A 19,653-nucleotide genomic window follows, 5' to 3' on the forward strand; every position below is an offset into this window, starting at 1 on the left:
CAAAATATGTATGTAAGCATTATTTCCCAGTTTATATATATAAAAAATTTGCTTACAAAAAGTACTGAAATGAATTTTGATTTCAATAATTTTTCAATTTAGTAAGCTTGCTTATCGCTAATAGTTAATAAAAGGTTTTAGTGCATATTAGTTTTTTATTATGAGGACCAGAAATAGTTTTTAATAATTCAAAATAGATATTGATTACTGTTTGAAATCACCAGATAAGTATGTTTGAAGTCTTTGAAGTAAAAAGAATGTGGGAGAGAGACTGGAAGGAAGCACATTTTGTCCCCTACCCCCAATTCTAAGAAACATTCTTTTCAAGTACGGAAAATCTGCCCAGAAGGTGGTCCTTGATTGTACAGATTCTTTTGGCGAGAAAGTTTTTTATAAAAAAAGGAGATAAATACTCCATTTTTTAAAACTTTCTCGCCAAATGAATCTTTGCTTAGTCCCTAGTCCTAAAGGGGTCTACTTTCTTCTTTGCAAAAAGAGAGAACTAAACACTTTAAAAGAGCAAGTAAGTAAAATGTTTTTTCTCTTCAGCTCATGCATTTATTATATTAATTACATAGCTTTTTATAATTAGTTTTATTCGTTTTAATTGTATTTGTTAAGTTTTTAGAAATTATATTTTATAACAATCATTTTTTAGTTGGCTATTTCATTTTATGCTCTCCTGTAAGCTGTTAGTTTAGTTTTAAAATGAATTAGAAGATTTTTTTCATAAATAAAAGTTCAATTAACTCTATTTAATAAAAGAATTTATAATTTCGTAGTCATTAATAACAAATGTTTCTTTCATTTTTCAGAAGCATTGCTTAATTTAATAATTTGCTTAATTTCGGTAGCCATTTTTTTTCTTTGGAGGACTGTAAAAAAACATTATTTGAATAATCTAAACCGCGGATGTCAATTATTGTTTCAAAAAATACTTTTGATTAGATATGAGAAGTAATTTTAAATAATTTTTAAACCACCAAAAAATAAATAAATAAAACTAATATTTATAAATAATTTATTTGTTTTGATACTCAATATAATATATTTTGTTTACTAAATAAATGAATAACAAAATGACATATTAAATAGAAGGACCTTATTTCTAATTTTTATTTTGTTATTTTTATCTTTTTTTTTTGCATTTAATGAATTGCTGTAAAGGTATAAGAACATTTCAAATCTTTATATTAAGTTTAATTTTACAATTAAATTTGTTATAAAATGAATGAATTAGTTATAAAACTATTATTATGTTGTAAAATTAAATTTGTTATAAAATTAATTTACTTTAAAATTAAGGTTAAATTTTTTTGAATTGAAATTAGACTATTATTTCATGGTTTTCATACATATCTTATTCTTTTTCTATTTTAATTTACTATTTCGAGTTTTTATCTGTTTTTATATAGTTGTTAATTCTTAAATATACCTGTTCAGCCTTCACCTTTAAAAATTTTGTTTTTAAGAAACTTATACTTGACATATTTTCTACAATAAAGTAACTTTAATTAATTGTTTAATTAAAATTTAATTTAGGATGATAACTGTGTAGATTAAATATATAATCCAGAAATTGTTGGAAACTTTCCTCAATAATTCAGGAAATTTTATTTCCAAAATTTAGTGGGAACCCTGAATAACAAAAGCTTTATTTAGAATTTATCTATTTATTTTAATTCTAATTGGCTCCCATGTCTTATTTTTTTCATACATATCTTATTCTTTTTCTAAATTAGAATCAAAAAAATTTTTCACTTTAAAAACAACTTCATTATGTTAGAAAAATATTTAACTTATTATTATTTTATAATTTTATTATAATATTATTAAATATTTAGTAGTTCACATATTTTATCCAACTTCAAAAAACGATGCATAATAAGTTAAAATTTCAAGTCTAATTATTTACTTTAGATTTCGACCTGCCCTCTAAATTTTCCACTACAATTCCCAACTAAATTTTATAGTCTTTTCCAATGATATTTATTTTTAATCAAAATCATCAGTAGTTTATGCTAAAATGCAATATGCATTGAGCATAAAAAACATAGTTGTTAAACATTCAACTTATTGTCAGTTACTAAAAATAAAAATATTTGCCATAATTTTAATACATGATCTTTCTCCTTCATTTAAATCAAAATTAATTTCATTTAAGTAAAAAAATTGTTTTTAACAAAAATTATAAAATATAAGAAACAGTTTTGATTTTGTAGATTTTTAACTGTTTTTATGACGATCATATTCTAATTAATTCATTTTCTTTTATGGAAAGACAGGATGAAAGATCCAAGAAATGCCAATCCACTAGTCAACAGAAAAGAAAGTAAGAACATATAGTGAAACATTATTTTGTCTCAGTGACATGAATTTTATCCCATATTTTGTGAAATAGGGTGAACCGGGGTAATTCACGATCACTCTGCTTCTGGGGAAAATAATGATCACCTAAGTTTTATTTACAAATATATATATATATTTTTAATTTGAGACATGGACAAGAATGCTTGTACACTTTCCTAAAGTATAACTACATTTACTTAATAATAGTTTTTTGTTTAATCTAACAAAATAAGTATCTTTTAAACTGCTTTCTGCATTTTCCATTTCAAAAATGGGTTTCAAAATGCGTACATTTCTGCAAAGATCCTCCTCCTTCTCTTAATAATAAATATTTTGAGTTACTTTCTTTTTCTTTGATATAAAAATAGTGTAAGCTTTTGTTTAATTGTTTCACATCTACTGTAAACATTATAATTGATTATAGGAAACTCTATCAAATGTTGCCCCTTATAGATGGGGCAATTATTGATCACTATTTGATTGATTAATCTTGTAATTTGTATTGATTAATCTTATAAATCTACATAGAAAAACAGTTACCATTACTACAGCTTCGGCTACACTAGTCAAAACATCAGGCCCCATGAATAGAAAAGTATCTTTAACAGTAGGACTTTAAAGCATTTGTCAGGTCCGACATTTTTCAGCAACTGAATAAAAGAAGCACCCCTAAAAAGAACAAAATTAAAAATGTGCAGATAAAAAGCTAAATATTTAGTAAGCCTAGAATATAAAAATAAATAACTAATAAAGTATGCAATTAAAATTATAATTGTTTCTACGATATTAAATTGAAGACATGTCAAATAATATTCTAAGTGAAATTTATTGAGTTAGGGAATTTAAGTACTAGGGTTCAGTTGTCACTGAAAGCAATGATGTTATGCCAGAGATTAAGCAAAGACTAAATGCCAGAAATCGCAGTTATTTTGCACTTAAGAGATTGCTAACATCAAAAGTAATAACGAGGCTTCAGGTTTATAAAACTATAATCAGACCAACATTTACCTATGGATCAGAGACATGGACTCCAACCCAGAAACAAGAAAAAATACTGATTACCAGGGAAAGAAAAATTCTTAGAACTGTGGAGAAGGCGATACAATTTTGAAATTGCAAGACCATTTAAAGAAAAAGGTATAATAAATTACGTAAAAGCAAAGAGAAGTCAATGGCTAGAACACCTTGAGAGAATGGAGGAAAACAGAGACATTAAGAAAATATTCAAGGGGCAGTGCCAGAGGAAAAGAGGAAGACCGGCCAAGAGATGGTTACAAGGTAGAAAAAGACCTTAAGACTCTATAAGTCCAAAACTGGAAACAAAGAGCTAAAGACAGGCGACTTTAGAGAAAAATTGTTAGTGAGACCATGGTCCAACATGGACTGTAATGCCAGGGAGTTAGTTAGAAATTTATTGCAAAAGATCTTTTACTTATTAACTTTTTCCGTTTTTATTATCTTTATTGATTACTTTTGCAAAATCAATAAATGTAGGAATATCAGTGGATAAATGTACTAAGAGATAGTCCGAGTATTTCTGGAGTGGAAAAAGGCTCTAATTGAATTCAAAAAAAACTTTTTTTTCTTTTCCCTTAAATTTTTTTTTCTTCTTTAAAGGAAAAAACGAGGACACTTACGAAGATGATTGTTTAATCAAATGTGATTTCTTTACGAATATGTTCTCCAGTGAAAAAAAAAATTAAAACTTTTGGTTTCTTTTTTTCCACTTAAAATTAATACTTCTTTTTTTTAAAAAAACTTTTCTTTTACAAAGAGAAGTTGTTTTCTTACATACAATTAAAATAAATACTCATTTTTCTTAAAATGTAAAATATCAAAAGAGATTACACTTAACAAATTTAATATATTAGGAGGCTTTGCTTTATTTGTGGACGAAATATATAACAACTAAAATTGGGAATAGTACTTATAACTATCTATTAAGTTTTCTTTTTAAAAATTTTACCATAAATATTGAGATTTATAACTTATTAAAAGGCAGGATTATGTTAGTCCAAGTAGTTTTGGAGTGAAAACAGTTCTTATTGAATTCAGAAAAAAATTTTCTTTTAAATATATATATATATATTCTCAATTTTTCGAATGATAATAATAACTGGGACACTTACGAGGTTGATTGTTTAATTAAAGATGACATAAAATGTGCTTTCTTTACAAATATGTTTTCCAGAAAAACAATGAAAGCTTTGGGTTTGAAATATAGCTTTTTCCCCCCGTTAAATTAATACTTCTTTAAAAAAAACTTTTCCTTAAAAAAAAAAAAAAAACTTTTCATTTACTAAAAATAAGTTTATTTTATTTTACATACATTTAAAATAAATAATTTTTTTATATTTAAGATACCTAGAGAGAATACACTTAACAAATGTAATATACTGGGAATGTCTGCTTTCCAACCCTCATAATTGATTTTTATTTCTTAAACATCAATATTTTCCACAAAAACACAGAATATTTAGCGAACATGTAAATAAATGAGAAGTAATTTTACTTGTCCTATAACTAAAATAGGAAACATTGCATTGAATTTTAATTTTAAAAATGTCACTATAAATGTTAAGATTTATAATGGGCAACACACAATCTCTTTTTTTCTTTTGCTACTTCAGATTGACATCTACTCTAGCAAGAATTTTTAAATTAAAGATATTAAGATTTTGTGGGGGGAAAGTAAAATTTTTTACAATAATGGAAAAATATTCGGTGTTTAAAGAAAAATAGGTTGAAAAAAAAACTGACTTAAGTTTGCAATAGCTTTTGAACAAATGGAAATTTTTAAAAACGCTGAGAATAAATCAAAGTATAAAATGGTACAACTAGCAAATTAAATTTTACCTCTGTAGTTACGTTTTACAGATAGTAGATTTACGAACATGTGTTTTTTTTCTTCTTTTTTTTACTACAAGTTTAACAGTTAATAATTCTTAAACTAACAATCGAATCATATATACCTAATTCCTTAGAACATTTTGTGTACTATTCTTCACACCTTCATAATTTTAAGTTTCTAAGTCTTATAGACGTTAGGCAACACAGTATAATTTAAGGTAAATCAACAACAAAAACATGGGGAGGGGGAGAAAAGAATTTGCAAAAAAGGCACTTAAAATTTTAATACCTTTTAATCAAATTGGAATTTTAGAAGAAGAAAAACTCTGTTAAGTTCATATATAAATGTGGCCCTTTCAGCATGCCAAATTTCAACTCAGTAGTTGAATTTTTAAGGACTGTAGAGAGGCCTGTATGGTATTTTTTACAACAAGTTGAACAGTTAATAATTCTTGAACAAATAATAGAATGTTAATTTTTTTTATAGCATCATAATTCCACAACACTCTTCTACACGCCTTAATAATTTAAGTTTCTAAGTGTTATAGCTTTTGGGGCAGCAAAGCAAAATGCAACATTAAGTTAAAAACACAAAATAGCGGCGTTGGAGTAGGTGGTACCTCTTAACGATGTTTTTTTTTTTGTACGTAGAGATGATTATCTGAATATTGATCAAACATATTTCAATGTGACACCTAAACTAAATTCTATTTGCACTTACGTAAGTGGCAGCTGTGTATCTCCTGGTTGGGCAAGCGTAATGGTATAATCAGAAAGCGAGAGGGAAAATACAACATGATCATTCATTTGCTTTCACTAGAAAATATTTTTTTTAAAGTAATGTGTCTTTAAATTTTATATTCAGTTACTTTTTCTTATCCAAACATATCCATTAACAACATATCCAAATCATTATCTGATTCAATCAATTTCTTAGATGACATAAATAAATAAGATACGTCAAAATTAGATATTTAGACAACAGTATAAACTAAACCTTTAAAATTTGGAGAGCTATAAAATTATGGCATACTTGAATTAAAATCCTTGGTCATTGTACTGATGGGAAAGGAACTTCAAGCATGAAATTAGATATTATTCAAGAAAAAATGATTATTTTATACTAGTAAAATATTGTTTAAACCAGAGGTTCCTGAACCTTTTTGTTTCGCAGACCACCTGCCATGTTTTTCCATTTTGGATAGACCCCCTGCTTTCCTGATATTGATTTTCTTGTAAATTCATCAACTTAATTTTGTAATGTATTTTTGATAGCTGGAACAGTGCTACTCACAGTGAAATATTTAAATTTCTAACTGTAGTGAAGTATATTGTGGAAAAAACATGTTATTTTATACATTTATTAATTAAATTCAATCTAATTTAATATATAAATGGAATAAAATAATTCCACTATATAGCCCGTACTCCGCTACAAATATTATAATTGCGGAAATAAGCTTGAATACAAAACCATAGTAGTGTAGTGTCGGTCTGCTTATTACGTTTTCACATAAAAAGTAGGCAGCAAATCTCCGTGATCTTGTGCGTAGATAAAGTTGGCAGTCTAGCTAGCTAAAGAGTTAACACAGGTTAGACTACAATTTACCACAGAAAAATACTTTTTTGTTACAAAATAAAATCTTACACGCAGAGAAAAAAAAAATTTACGCAGGCAGAGCTGCAGGCAACTGCTAGTTTATAATAATTCAGTTTCATACATCAAAAAATAATCCTAATAACTTAAATTTTCATAAAATTTTTACTTCATAGCTACTTTTGTAAATTATGTAGAATGTAGATAGATATATGCTTTTATATTATAAGGTAATATAATGTAAATAATTAAGTACTATCAGTGTATGTTGATTATTCCATTCATGAAATGCCAAAATTAAAAGTCACTACCTGCCCATATGAGATCCACTATCGTTGACCCCCATTTTCATTTCATGGACCTCCAATTTTTTTTCACTCGACATGGACCCCTTGCAGGTTGTCATCGAACCCTGGGGGTCGATATAGACCAGTTTGGGAATCACTGGTTTAAATTATTAAACATTGTTCAAATTATTGTTAAGAATTTTAAGATATACAATTAAAAGAAAAATGTTTTCAATACCAATTTATCATTATGGATTTTAAGCTCAGTTACGTTTATTTTCAACATCTACAGAAAACTAATAAAGACCGATTAAGGATTGCCACTCAAATCTGAACAAAAAATTCCCTGTTACATATTATAAACAATATATTAAGAGGGAATACACAATCACTATGCTCATGTATGATCTATATTAGGATAACTATACAGATTTTAATTGCAGGAAAAACTCAGAAATAAGGAACAGTTCAACAAACTACTTTAAAAAAATGCTACAGTAAATGAAATAGCGTAGCGGAATAACGGTTGCTAATCGGTCACAAGGTGATAAAATATAACACTAAAAAATTGTCAGTCAGCAGACACCAAATTGATCTTTTCTTCTACAATGCACCCCATGTGCGTTTTGTTATAATATTTTAAAATAAATATGGGATTATTTTTTGTATTTCGCAAAATTCCAAAAATTACTTTATTTCATACTTAATTTTTTTTAAAAATTTTTAAAAATTAATTTTGTAATGTTGTTCATATTTTGAGAATGCTTAAACAGGGTTCCCACTAAATTTCAGGAAAAAAAATTCCCCGACTATTTCAGTTAAACTACGTAAATTAAAATGAAAATTGAGCCCTACGTTCATCAGAAAACTTTGATTCTTTTATTTATAATGTGAAATATTAGATTTTCTGTGTAAAAGATTATTATTAAATGAACAACGGGAACATTTCAGTTTGACTAAAATGTGTATCTTTTATAACAAATAATTATAACAAATAATTATAATAGATGTTAGAATTATTTAACTTGAATCTCAATAACTGGTTACTGTTACTGACAATTTTAATACTGGTTATTTTCTAGGCACTATATAGGAATATTCCAGGTCTTTGTAAAGGTCTTAATATAGGAACATTCCAGGTCTGATAATTCCAGGTTTTCCCCATGTCTCCTTGACCCATTTGAACACAGTTTAAAAGAAATGCCTAACATTATCAAAAGTTTTTCCAATCATCTAAAATTTTTAATTTTTAAAAATGCACTACTGTTAAAGGTGTTACAGTTGGCCATTGGCCGGTATCAGAAATTTCTGAATTTTAGTACATCCAACATGAAGAAGAGAGTAAGTAACAGAGGTGATTGTGACACAAAGTAAAAGACCCCGAAAATTTTCTGTGCACAAAAGTGACATCTAGATATTAATTCATATGCCATACATGTTTCATATTTAACATAATAATTTTTTTAACTGACATTAATAATTAAATGAAATACTAATAGAAAATTTCACACCTTTATAATAACTAATTCAAGAAAAAAATTACTACTCAGTGGAATTGCGATATTGGATTTTAAAATTGTTCAATTTGAATCAAGCTATTGGATTTTAAAACTGTGGAAATACTACTTGAAATATTGAATTTTTATATTGCGCAAATACGAACCATGATGCATGTAATTTTTAGATTTCGTTAACATGAATCGCACTGCGTATTTCTCAAATCACCTTTAAATACAAAAATAGATGTTTGATATGGGTCAATATGAGACATGATATTGGGTTTCAAAAACTCATGAATATGAATCTTGATATTGGACTTCAAAAACTTGTGAATACGTATCGTGACATTATATTTTTAACTCATGTTAATACGAATTGCAATATTAGGTTCTGAAATCAAGTGAAATTAGATTGCGATGCACGATTTTTAAATTGTGAAAATACGAATCACATAACTTTTAAATTAGATTGAGGGGGAGGAACCCTCGCATATTAAGTTGAAGACAACTATGACAAAAATCGAACAACATTTATTACTAACTGTAACATAACAAGATAAAAACAGAAACGTAAAATTAAGTATGAGTGTGCACAGAGCAAAGTTCGAAGCTTCTTAAATACTGAAGAAGGGTACAAGGTTGCCGATCCTGCGTATGTCATCCAGCTGATTCCCTTGGCGACTACGCACTATGCCTGGCGCCACATTACTCCCCACTGGATTTTCATAGTCGTCAGATTCTGAAACGAACTCTTCTTCCATACCGAGTAACATACGTCTTCGAGCACAGTACCCTTTCTGCCAATGATTGCACAATTGCAGTCATTGGCAGAAAGCCAATGACTAGTTTGCTTTAGCTAGAATTTTAAATTGATAAAATTAAAAAAAAAAAAATTCTTAAATCACAGAAGAGTTTAAAAGATGATGTTTTTTCTCTCAATCTGAGGGAAGAATCTCTTTCTGAGGAGTCCCCCTCTAGAAATGATGTTTTTTCTTTCATTTTTTGAAAGAACACCATAATTTTTAAAGAACATGATAAAATAATTTTATATTCTAATAAAATATTCCTGAGTGGTGATTTTGTTAGGAATTCAGATATTTGGAGCAGGATGAAATTGGGTAGAGGGGACTGCATTTTAAAAATTAGATTTTTTGGAAGTGGTGCAAGGGGCAAAACATGATTTTGGAGCAACAAAAAAGCAATTTTGGAGCAGTGAAACAAAGATTTGGAGCATATTTAATAAAAGGAATTAAAACAATAACTTAATAGCAAGAGTTTTTAATTTTGTTCATTAATAACATATCTTAATTTTTATCACTTTTTTGAAGGTCCCTGCATAAACAAATTAAGTTTCTTTTTGGTATCTTCCAATGCTGTTAAATATTCTGCTATCCTCAACTTAGCCTCAGATAAGAGGATCTGTCCACTTTCTATAATCGACATGTCTTTATTATTTAACTCATCTTTAATATTTTATTCAGCTGTGGCTAAGAGATCTTGAGAAGCCTTCAATTTTTTTTAGCAAATCAATTTCAGCAGCTTTGAATCTGCTTTCCTCAGTTTCAGTGTTTCCACATTCTTTTCGCTTTCTTTTTTCTCAACCTCTAATCAAGTAGAATAATTTTTCAATGCTGCACTGGTCCCTTTAATCATATCTTTGTCAACTTTAAAGTTATTTAAATTACCTGCTGATATGTGAAAACTTGTTTCAAACTATTAACACTATGCAAATTTAAACTTGCCCTATTGTCAAGTAGCTTTTTATTCACACATATGAACAAAACTAAAACCTCTCTGGTACTAAAACCTCTTTCAACATCGGCATTCCCATGTGGTATGCACAAAAGAGCTTTAAAAAGCTTCGTTATAAGAGGATATTTCCCAAATTATCTTTCTTCACAAAATAGTCCAAGTACACACAAAAACACATCAAATCACAAGTCACAAAATAGTTCCAAAACACATCAATTGGTGCATATTCATTTGAGTCAGAAGACGTAACAGTAACAAAGGTTCTCCAAGTAACAGTAACAAAGATGCCTCTTCTGGGTTTATAATGAATGGAGTTACTGTTGCCAGATATCTTATTGACTTAATAGAAGTGTCTTCCATTCTCATTACAGGATGCAACACTTTAAGATGGTACAGTGACCTATTTTCAAGAGGCAATGCCTTTAATAACATTTTTGCACATGCCATAGACCTGGCACCTAAATACAGACTTTTTTCCTGAAGAAGATAAGGATGTCATCGTATTTGTGATATCTAGTCCAACATGTATTAAATTTGAATTTTGGCAAATTTCTGCGTTTTCTACATCCAAAGATTTTAGTCCTTTCCAATCAAACTAAGAAAAGCAAAACTCTTTAAAAAAACGCCCTAACAATGCTTAAACAAGAGACACCATTTCATCATACAGCAAGTGAATCAATGGTGTCTCAGCTTGGAAAAAACCTAGAAATTTATTTAATATAGCCGAAATATTTCTTAAAAATGAGCTTTTGCCAAAACCAATTTAAATAAATTCAATATTGAGTGGCTCATACTATTTTTTAAATTAATAATTACTTTATTTAATTTTGTAAAAGGTAATTAAAAACTCTCATTAATACGATAATTTAATGTTACTATTTCAAAATTACTTTGAAGACCGTCAACTTAATTATTTTTCTATTTGCCTCCGTGGTTCATTAATTTTAACCGAAGAAGTAATTACAGATACAAAGTTTTATAAGAGTTAGTTATTACAGATATAAAGCATAGAAACTCAAACAAATCTGCTGAAAAAAAGTTCTTTTGGATCTCATTAAGTACTCAAAAAGAAAAAGAAAAAGTGCTTGTAAAGGAGGTATAAATTTCATGTTAACGAGATTTTGTGTAAGTAGTGAAATTTAAATTTTTGATTAGCGAAATTCCGAGAAAATTTTGTTGAAATATAAATTATTGATTAACAAAAGTTTGTGAATCAATAATCTTGAGATTCGCGGAATTCTGCAAATTAACAGAAGAAACACATGCCTGATAAGAACAAAATTCCCAATAATCCCAATTTAAAATGAATTTTAAAAATCAAATTGAATAAGTCAAATATATTTAAAAAAAATAGTAGATAAATAAAAAGGATTCTACCTATACATTACTAGCCCTTACTGTTTACATTCAAATCTGCAATGAATTTATCTTAAAAAAAACATACCTTTTGCATCTCCAAGACAAGAAAATATAGTTTTGATTTTACAAAGAATATTTTCTGTAATTTCGCGAGATTTTGCTATCATTGGAAAACTATTCCTCCAATTATACAACAATTCCTAAAAGAAACAATATATAGCTTTAATGAAATATTACAAGTTACAAAATTATAATGTTATGAATAAATGTTAAAATAATTTATAGTGTAATGAATAAAACAGTTTAACACATTTAATCAGCAATATGTATATATGTAATAACAGGGCTACAACCCTGTTATCAGTGTTGTATTTAGCTTGAAATAATTGCAGTCTTAAGCCATCATATGTTCTAAACAGGTTTATTTAGAGGTAGGCTGGTATTGATAACAGTTCCCGTCCCCACTCCTGCAAAGGAGGGGGCGTGGACAAGTCTCCAGACAATTCCGGAACAGCTTATCTGGATCAAATCATAATGAAAAGGACACACAAAACTATGTGTTCTTACGTTTTATACCAACACAGATTTGAGGTAAAAAGGCACACTTCGTACATTCCTTGTAGCCTTACGCATTAATGAAAACCATTTACTGCTTCCTTATATGGCAGTGAATGAGGGAACGATTCTAAAAATAACTCTTCCTTTGAAATATAAATCTATTTATATTTCAATGGTATGTTTTCAGCCTTGAATTCCCAAAATAGAATCTCTCTACGCTTATTCTTTAACAAAGACATTTTATGAAAACGAAAGAGTTTTAATTCTTTTATTAATACAAAAGTAATATAACAATTGATTAGACTAGATAACTAATTGATTAGATTGATAACTAGAGATTAAAAATGCAATCTGAATATTTAGTAAAAATGGCTGATCTAGACACAGTAGTTACCCGTAAGATTTCTTTCTGTGAGTAATGCAGATTTTTGCTAAACATTTTTAAATAAAAAAAATTACAATGATAAAAACAAATTCTGCACAAAAAAAAATCAAATTTAATTTAACAAAAAATAGCTCAAAAATAATATTGAGCCACCGGGGGAACGATTAGGTAACAAGCAACTGTCCTTAATTAAGACAAATAACCTATTCAAAATACACATAAAGCATTTAAAAAATTTCGTAAAATAGTGTTTTTTTTTCCTGAAAAAATCCCCCCCCCAAAGTTTTTTTTTTTACATAAATGAAAATTTCTTTTGGAAATATCAACTTTGCCATTATCTCATAAAAAATAGAAGTATATTAAATTTAGAGATATTTTCATAATACTCTTTGTTATCTTGTTTTTTCATTTAATACTAAAATAATACTAAACATTTACATTCATTATGTAAAACATTTACAAAAAAAATGGATAGTTTTAAATCACATATAGAATAAAAATAGGGTAATTATTTATACTTAATTCACGAATTCATTATAATAAATAATACAGATCTCAGTGAGCAATTTTTTAAAGTTGCAACACCTGATATTATCTTTATGTTTCTCATGGCCAATCATAAAAAATGAATCATATGACTAGAATAAAAATTGCAATTTAAATATTGTTTTAAAATCACTGAGGCTTAAAGTAATTATTTCCTTAATTAAAACTTATCTTTAAAAATTATACTTACATTTAAATTATAATTATATTTTGTTAAAAAATTCATCATCACAAAAATTGTAGTTGAGTATAATATTAGGCAGGTGAAAAACTGAAAACTTTAGCCAAAACGCCATCTTCTTCACGTATGAATAAACACCAAATTTACAAAATACAGAATATGAAACTTCTCATTGAAAAACAAATTATGAAAATAATTTTAGAAACTAACAAGTAGTAGGTAATAAAAAATTTGAAAAAAAAAAACTCATTATAAAGCTTAAGAACACAGATTCTTTTCTTTAAAAAAAATTAAGTGATATAATTCAAAGATAATATGAAAAACTTGTGTTACCTATGATATACTAACAAAACTCATGATGTACTAAAAATTTAGAAATACAATAAATATTACTTTTAATATTTATCCGTGTTTAGAAATAAAAACTTGTTATTAAACGAAATTTGAAAATATTTACAACATTTAGATAAATGACTTAGTTTAAAAGAAAGAATGTGTGTAAAATATTCAATTTAAAAATTTTTTTACAACAATGAGCTCATAAGTAAATAATCAATTTATTTTAGAAAAATTACATATAAAATCTTTATTTAAATAATGATAGTAGACAATAAAGAGAGTAGAACTTATAAAAAATTAACTTTTTAAAATTGTTTGATATTTTAAGAATGTAACAAAAAATAATCAAAGTTTAATCAGGCTAAACTTAAAAGTTTAAAAATAATGATTGTAAACAAAAAAATATTGTAACTTAGGCAAATATACTTTCATAGAAATTCATTATACTACACTTAATTTTAAAATATTTAATTTTCACTTTTTTCTTAAACAATCAATTTCATTTTTAAAAACAAAATAGTTTGCCATTTTTTGAAAGGTACCAAATATTAAAATAAAAAATTAGATTATAACTAAAATAACAATAAATAAGCTTTTACTAAACAAAAAAAGTTTTATTAAAATCTCATTCAATAAAATCTTAACAATTAATAACTAACAAATTTAAATTTTGATATTTTAATTTGATTTTAACCAAAACATTTAATTAATCAAATACGGTATAATTAAAATAAAAGCTAAAAATATACAAAGATAATTGTTACTTTTTTATACAAATTGACAGCACATGAAGAATATATATTAAAAAATACTGAAACTGAATATAAACATACTCATTGAATATTTTTGACTGGTAATTTAAAAGCCAATATAAAGAAATAAAGAGTTTATACCAAAAGAATATGGTTAAAGGATATTTGGAAAAAAGAATTAAAAAAAACTGTGTCAAAGATTATATTCTCTTATTTTCAAAATTTAATATAAAAACTAAACTTTAATTTCTTTCAATAATTTTTTTCTTTCAAAAAATGAAGTAGAAATAGCAAGAGGAATAGTTCACACTACTTTTTGTACATACAAATAACTATTATTAAGAGTGTTCTAAGAGAATGTTTGTATAGTTAGAAAACATTTTTAATTATTTTAACATTTTTAATTACGTTTGTTTAGTTAGAAATTTTTTTTAATTTTTTAATTCTTTAAAAAAAAACGAAGATTAAGCAGTTTCAAAGAAATTTGAAAATATTATTCATCTATTAACTAAAGATATCTAAGAAACTACGGAAGATGCAAGAATTCTAAATAGATTACATTTACAGATAAAGACAAGCATTTCTATAATCATTACTAAAATAAATCTTACTCCATCATTTCTGAAATAGTACCTTGTAATTCTGTACTTCCTTCTTCTACCATCATAAAGAAAATTGAAGCATGAACATAAGTATAAACCGCAGGAGACCACTCTAATCTCAATATATCAGAGCATTTTGCTGCTTCTTTCCAATCACATTTAAAGCTAATTAAAATATAACAAAGTTTATCATAAAAACAATGTATGTTCACAATTATAAAGCAAGAAGGTAATTAATTCTGAATGTTACCAGTGGCACCACAGCAATTCCCAATAACAAACATAACGAAAGTTTTTACACTCTTGCTGAACATTAATAGACAGTTGATATGTGTCAATGGCCTAGATACCCAAAATGCAATTTTTAGTGCAAGATGATAAATACTATCGACACTGGTGGACAAAATTAAGAGATGGAAAGCATTTTTGCCCATTTCTATTATGCTATATTCTTCTATGATGCACATTTCTATGACGCTATTTCTGGACGGTTATTGATATGGAGGGAACCCGATACCATCCCAGCAACATTATCGAAAGGGATCATTATGCTGGTGGAGGACTCATGGTTTGGGCAGGAATCATGCAAGATACCCGCAAACCGCCCCCATCTTTGTTTGCTTTTTAGGTTAAATGGAGGAATAGTTTTGGAAACATCATCTCTGGAAAGCAAGTAACATTTACGAACTTTCGATATTGTGATAACTATACAATTAGAATTTTGAATTAAAAATCAAATATTTACCAACAAAACAGCAAAATGACATATTAATATATAGTTGGTTCTTGAAAAAAACCTTCTTTTAAAAATTGTAATATGTTATAAAAGGTTAAAATGAAACAGAAAAAATAGCATTAATGCAACAATTGTAACAATTTGTCGACAAACATTGCTGTTAGCGATTGTAAAAAAATGTGTGATTAGTTGGTTTGCTGAGAAAAAATAGTTCACAAATTTCTATGAATGGTAGTACAAAAGCTTCCAAAAAAAGAATGCAACATAAAATATATTATTATTAAATTATAACCAACTAATTTTTGGAGAATTTTATAAAGTTAAAAAAACAAAAACATTTTGAATCATTTCATCAAAATGGAAAACAATTACCACCAAAGCATCAGAACAAACTTGAGCCATAAATGGATTCAGTCCATGGACAGAATTTAAAAACAGAAGCAAATATCCTGTTATTATATAGCTTATATATTTTATCTAATATAATTTTTATATCATGAAGTAACTAAAATATAAATGCTTTTATTACATCACTTTATTTTTCAAATAATGTGACAAGAGGGAATTAATCAAATATTGATTTGAATCTTGTTTATACCTGTTAAGCAAAATTAGGAAAAAAATACACATTCTTCTGTGGAAGCCAGAAGGCGAAGTAAATAAATAATTGATTGGCTAGAATCATTTTATTAACTGAGTACGTAAAATGTACAGATAATTTTCAATTGATGGTATTTTTAAAAATGCATGCATTAGCCAAAGATTTGAAGGTAAATAGGCAGCTATACCGTTAATCTACCCAGGACATAAAGTGTATAGAAAAATAGGAGGCATCATATTATGTATAGCTTAGATTGGTATATAAATTCGATATTTTTTTCTACTGAACCTAGGTAGAGAAACTCTGATGTTTGATAGTTCTAACTTAAAAAAAGTAAGATTTTTTTCAAATTCAACTTACCCCTTATTGAACAGCAGTCTGGACTTTAGCATCTTTCCCTGATGTATTTACAGATGATTTTGAAGTTGATTCAGAAGAATTAGACAATTCTTAAACTGTAACGTAAATAAATAAAATTGAACAGTAAAAGCATTAGCAAATTTCAAAAAACTACAAAAATCCCCTTACTTTGTGGAATAAGGAAAAAAATAACCAGCAACATACTCTATAACATTTGTTTAAGCATATATGTATAGCATTTATTGATTTGCATTCATGAAAATATTTTAGCTTTAAACTATGAATTCATGCTTTTTTTAGAGAAATAATATTTTAACATACATAGTCTAATAAATATAAAGTCTGGTTCTGGAAATTTTTAATATCATTAATGTCGAGAGCATTGTTCACAGATACAGCAGATAAATTTCTTAGTTTTTTTGCATTTTTCTTGAAATATAGGGAAACAAATGTTATAATTCCATCATCACAGACTGAAATATAAGTGGAAGAGCTAAATTTTCGTTCGAGTTCAACAAATGTGCTCAGCAAGGTGAATCCCTATTAGTTATGCTGTTCAATATCACCTTACATTTGAGAATCACATCATTCGACAACTAGGAAATATAATCACAAAGTCAACAAAAGTCTGTGCCCATGTACAGAATATAGGAATTAATGCAAGAAAAAAATAGTAGACTAATAGAACAAATAAAAGAAATTACAGGAAAAGCAAATGAAGTAGGTCAAACTAAAATAAAATTCATGATAAAGACAAAGACAGAAGAGCAAATACAAATACAAGGTCTAAAAATTGATAAAATTTTTTAGGGTACCTTTACTTATCACGGTCACGAAATGAACAATAAATGTGAAATTCCACGGACACAAAATGGAAATATTTGTAAATAATGATTACTAAAACGGAAATTAATTTTGAGAATATGTATAATATGTAAAACCCTAATAAGACCAATAGTAACATATGGGTCTGAAACCTAGGAAAACAATATGAAAATATAGTAGGAAATTTTGAACATAGTGTAATTAGAAGAATTTTTGAAGCATTAGTTAAAGTAACGCATGGAGAAAGACATGCAACCACAAAATGGAAAAATTAAAAAGGAAAAACATCATATGATTTATCAAAGCTAGAAGATTATAGTGGATAAGACATGCCTTAGAAAATCATTAAAGGAAAGGAGGAAGATCAAAGTTAAGATTGCTGGATCAGGTTGAGGAAGAACCAGAAAAAAATATTAAACTGGAGAAACATGGAACTTTATTGTAGAGAAAGCTCACAGGACTTTTGAGTTGGAAAAGAAGAAGTACAATTCTGATAATCTGACATGACTCTAAGAGTTTCAACCAATCATATAAGAGGAAATCACTTGAGATCTTAATTTTTTTGTTAAAATCCATATAACATTTCTTAATTAGTAATAGTACTCATCATATGATGTATACATCACATGAATGTAAATTATATTTCCTTCTGAATTCAACAAAAATGCATTATCACATAATTTAATTGTGATTCATAAAGTATGATTAGGATAAGTACAAAAGCAAACCATGATGATCAACTGTAAATATCTATGCAGCGTAACAAAAGTAACAACTTTATTAAATCATTCACATAGATTAGAAATTTTTTTTTTAAAAAAAAGCACTGTCGTTGTTCATTTACGTCACACTAGAGCTGCACAATGGGCTATCGGCGACGGTCTGGGAAGCATCCCTGAGGATGATCCGAAGACATGCCATCACAATTTTGATCCTCTGCAGAGGGGATTGCACCCTCGCTTCGGTAGCCTGACGACCTGCACGCGAAGTTGAGCACTTTACGGTAGCACAGTTTAACGAGGACCAATACCGCACACCCTCGGTCCCTACGCAGACTGATCCAAGTGGTCACCCACCCGCACACTGATTGCAGCCAGTGATGCTTGACTTCGGTGATCTGATGGGAACCGTGTCTTAACGATCAGTCAACTGCGGGACTAAAAAGAACTGTCAGATTTGTTATTTTATATACATCTTTGAATTATCATGCTCTATTTTTTTACATGATATAAACTGTCATACAAACATGATATAAACTGTCATTTTATGATTGCAATAATGTATTCACTTGTAATAACTTAATTCAGAGTATAAATTATAGTCTTTTAGAAAGTTTATCTAAAAGGCAAGTAAGATAATCCATGGATTTTGATTTTCCAATATATCTGCAGTCTTTTGTGGATGTTAAATAATCAGAATTTGAACTATTATTTAGCTATTAGACAAGAAATTCGTAAAACTATTCGTCAATATCAACACAATAAATGAGTAAGAGACATTTAAATTTAAAAGACAATAATTGAATAACCTCTCACTTTTACAACATCTAATTCTCCTGAGAAATTTTGAGCTGTTGTTCGTAGATTAGATTGTTGATCTTTGAGCTCTTTCACATTGCTTTCTAGAGCTGTCATTTTACTTTCAAACTTAGCAACACTCTAAGAATAAAATTAAATGATTATTTATAGTACTTTTCTAAAAACAGAAATTACTGTATTTTTCACATAAATGATAGTACGTTTTTTTAAAAAATAAACAAATACATCAATTAAAAATTTTATTCAATAAGTTCCAGTATTACCTTTCTTAAAATAGATTGAAAAATACTTTAAACTAGGGGTGCGCTATCTCTTGATCTGCAAACCAAGACAATATCAAAAATAAAAAAATTTTTTAGAAAAAAACATCCCAGAATTTTGAATTGCACATTTAATTTTTTTCTCTTTTTTTAATGAAAAGGAACTAAAAAAATATCAGTTTTGCATTTGTTGAATTTTAATTTATAATTTTATATCCAATGTTTAAAATAATTTAATTTTATTGAGTTAACTGATAAAAAAAATTTAGTATCTAGT

General features: G+C 27.3%; 1 protein-coding gene across 14 annotated transcripts in view; it reads right to left on the reverse strand.

Annotated features, from left to right (window-relative positions):
- Nucleotides 1–19,653, reverse strand: part of LOC147816136 (disheveled-associated activator of morphogenesis 2-like) — a 70,496-nt gene that overhangs the window by 19,126 nt on the left and 31,717 nt on the right. For 8 of the 14 annotated variants that reach the window (XR_015431780.1, XR_015431779.1, XM_087158246.1 and 5 more), the window contains 5 exons: nt 19,114–19,236; nt 16,754–16,848; nt 15,088–15,221; nt 11,779–11,893; nt 2,890–3,018 (listed from right to left, as the gene is read on the reverse strand). Coding sequence is in view for 8 of the 14 variants with exons in the window: in XM_087158250.1 (XP_087014376.1) it covers nt 11,880–11,893; nt 15,088–15,221; nt 16,754–16,785 (180 nt within the window). In the remaining 6 variants the exon portion in view is untranslated. The other 6 variants (XM_087158247.1, XM_087158252.1, XM_087158249.1 and 3 more) reach the window with 6 other exon arrangements.

This window comes from Parasteatoda tepidariorum, chromosome 2, assembly GCF_982258835.1.
Source record: "Parasteatoda tepidariorum strain Cologne lab strain chromosome 2, Ptep-v5.0, whole genome shotgun sequence".
In the NCBI taxonomy this organism is placed as follows: Eukaryota; Metazoa; Arthropoda; class Arachnida; order Araneae; family Theridiidae; genus Parasteatoda; species Parasteatoda tepidariorum.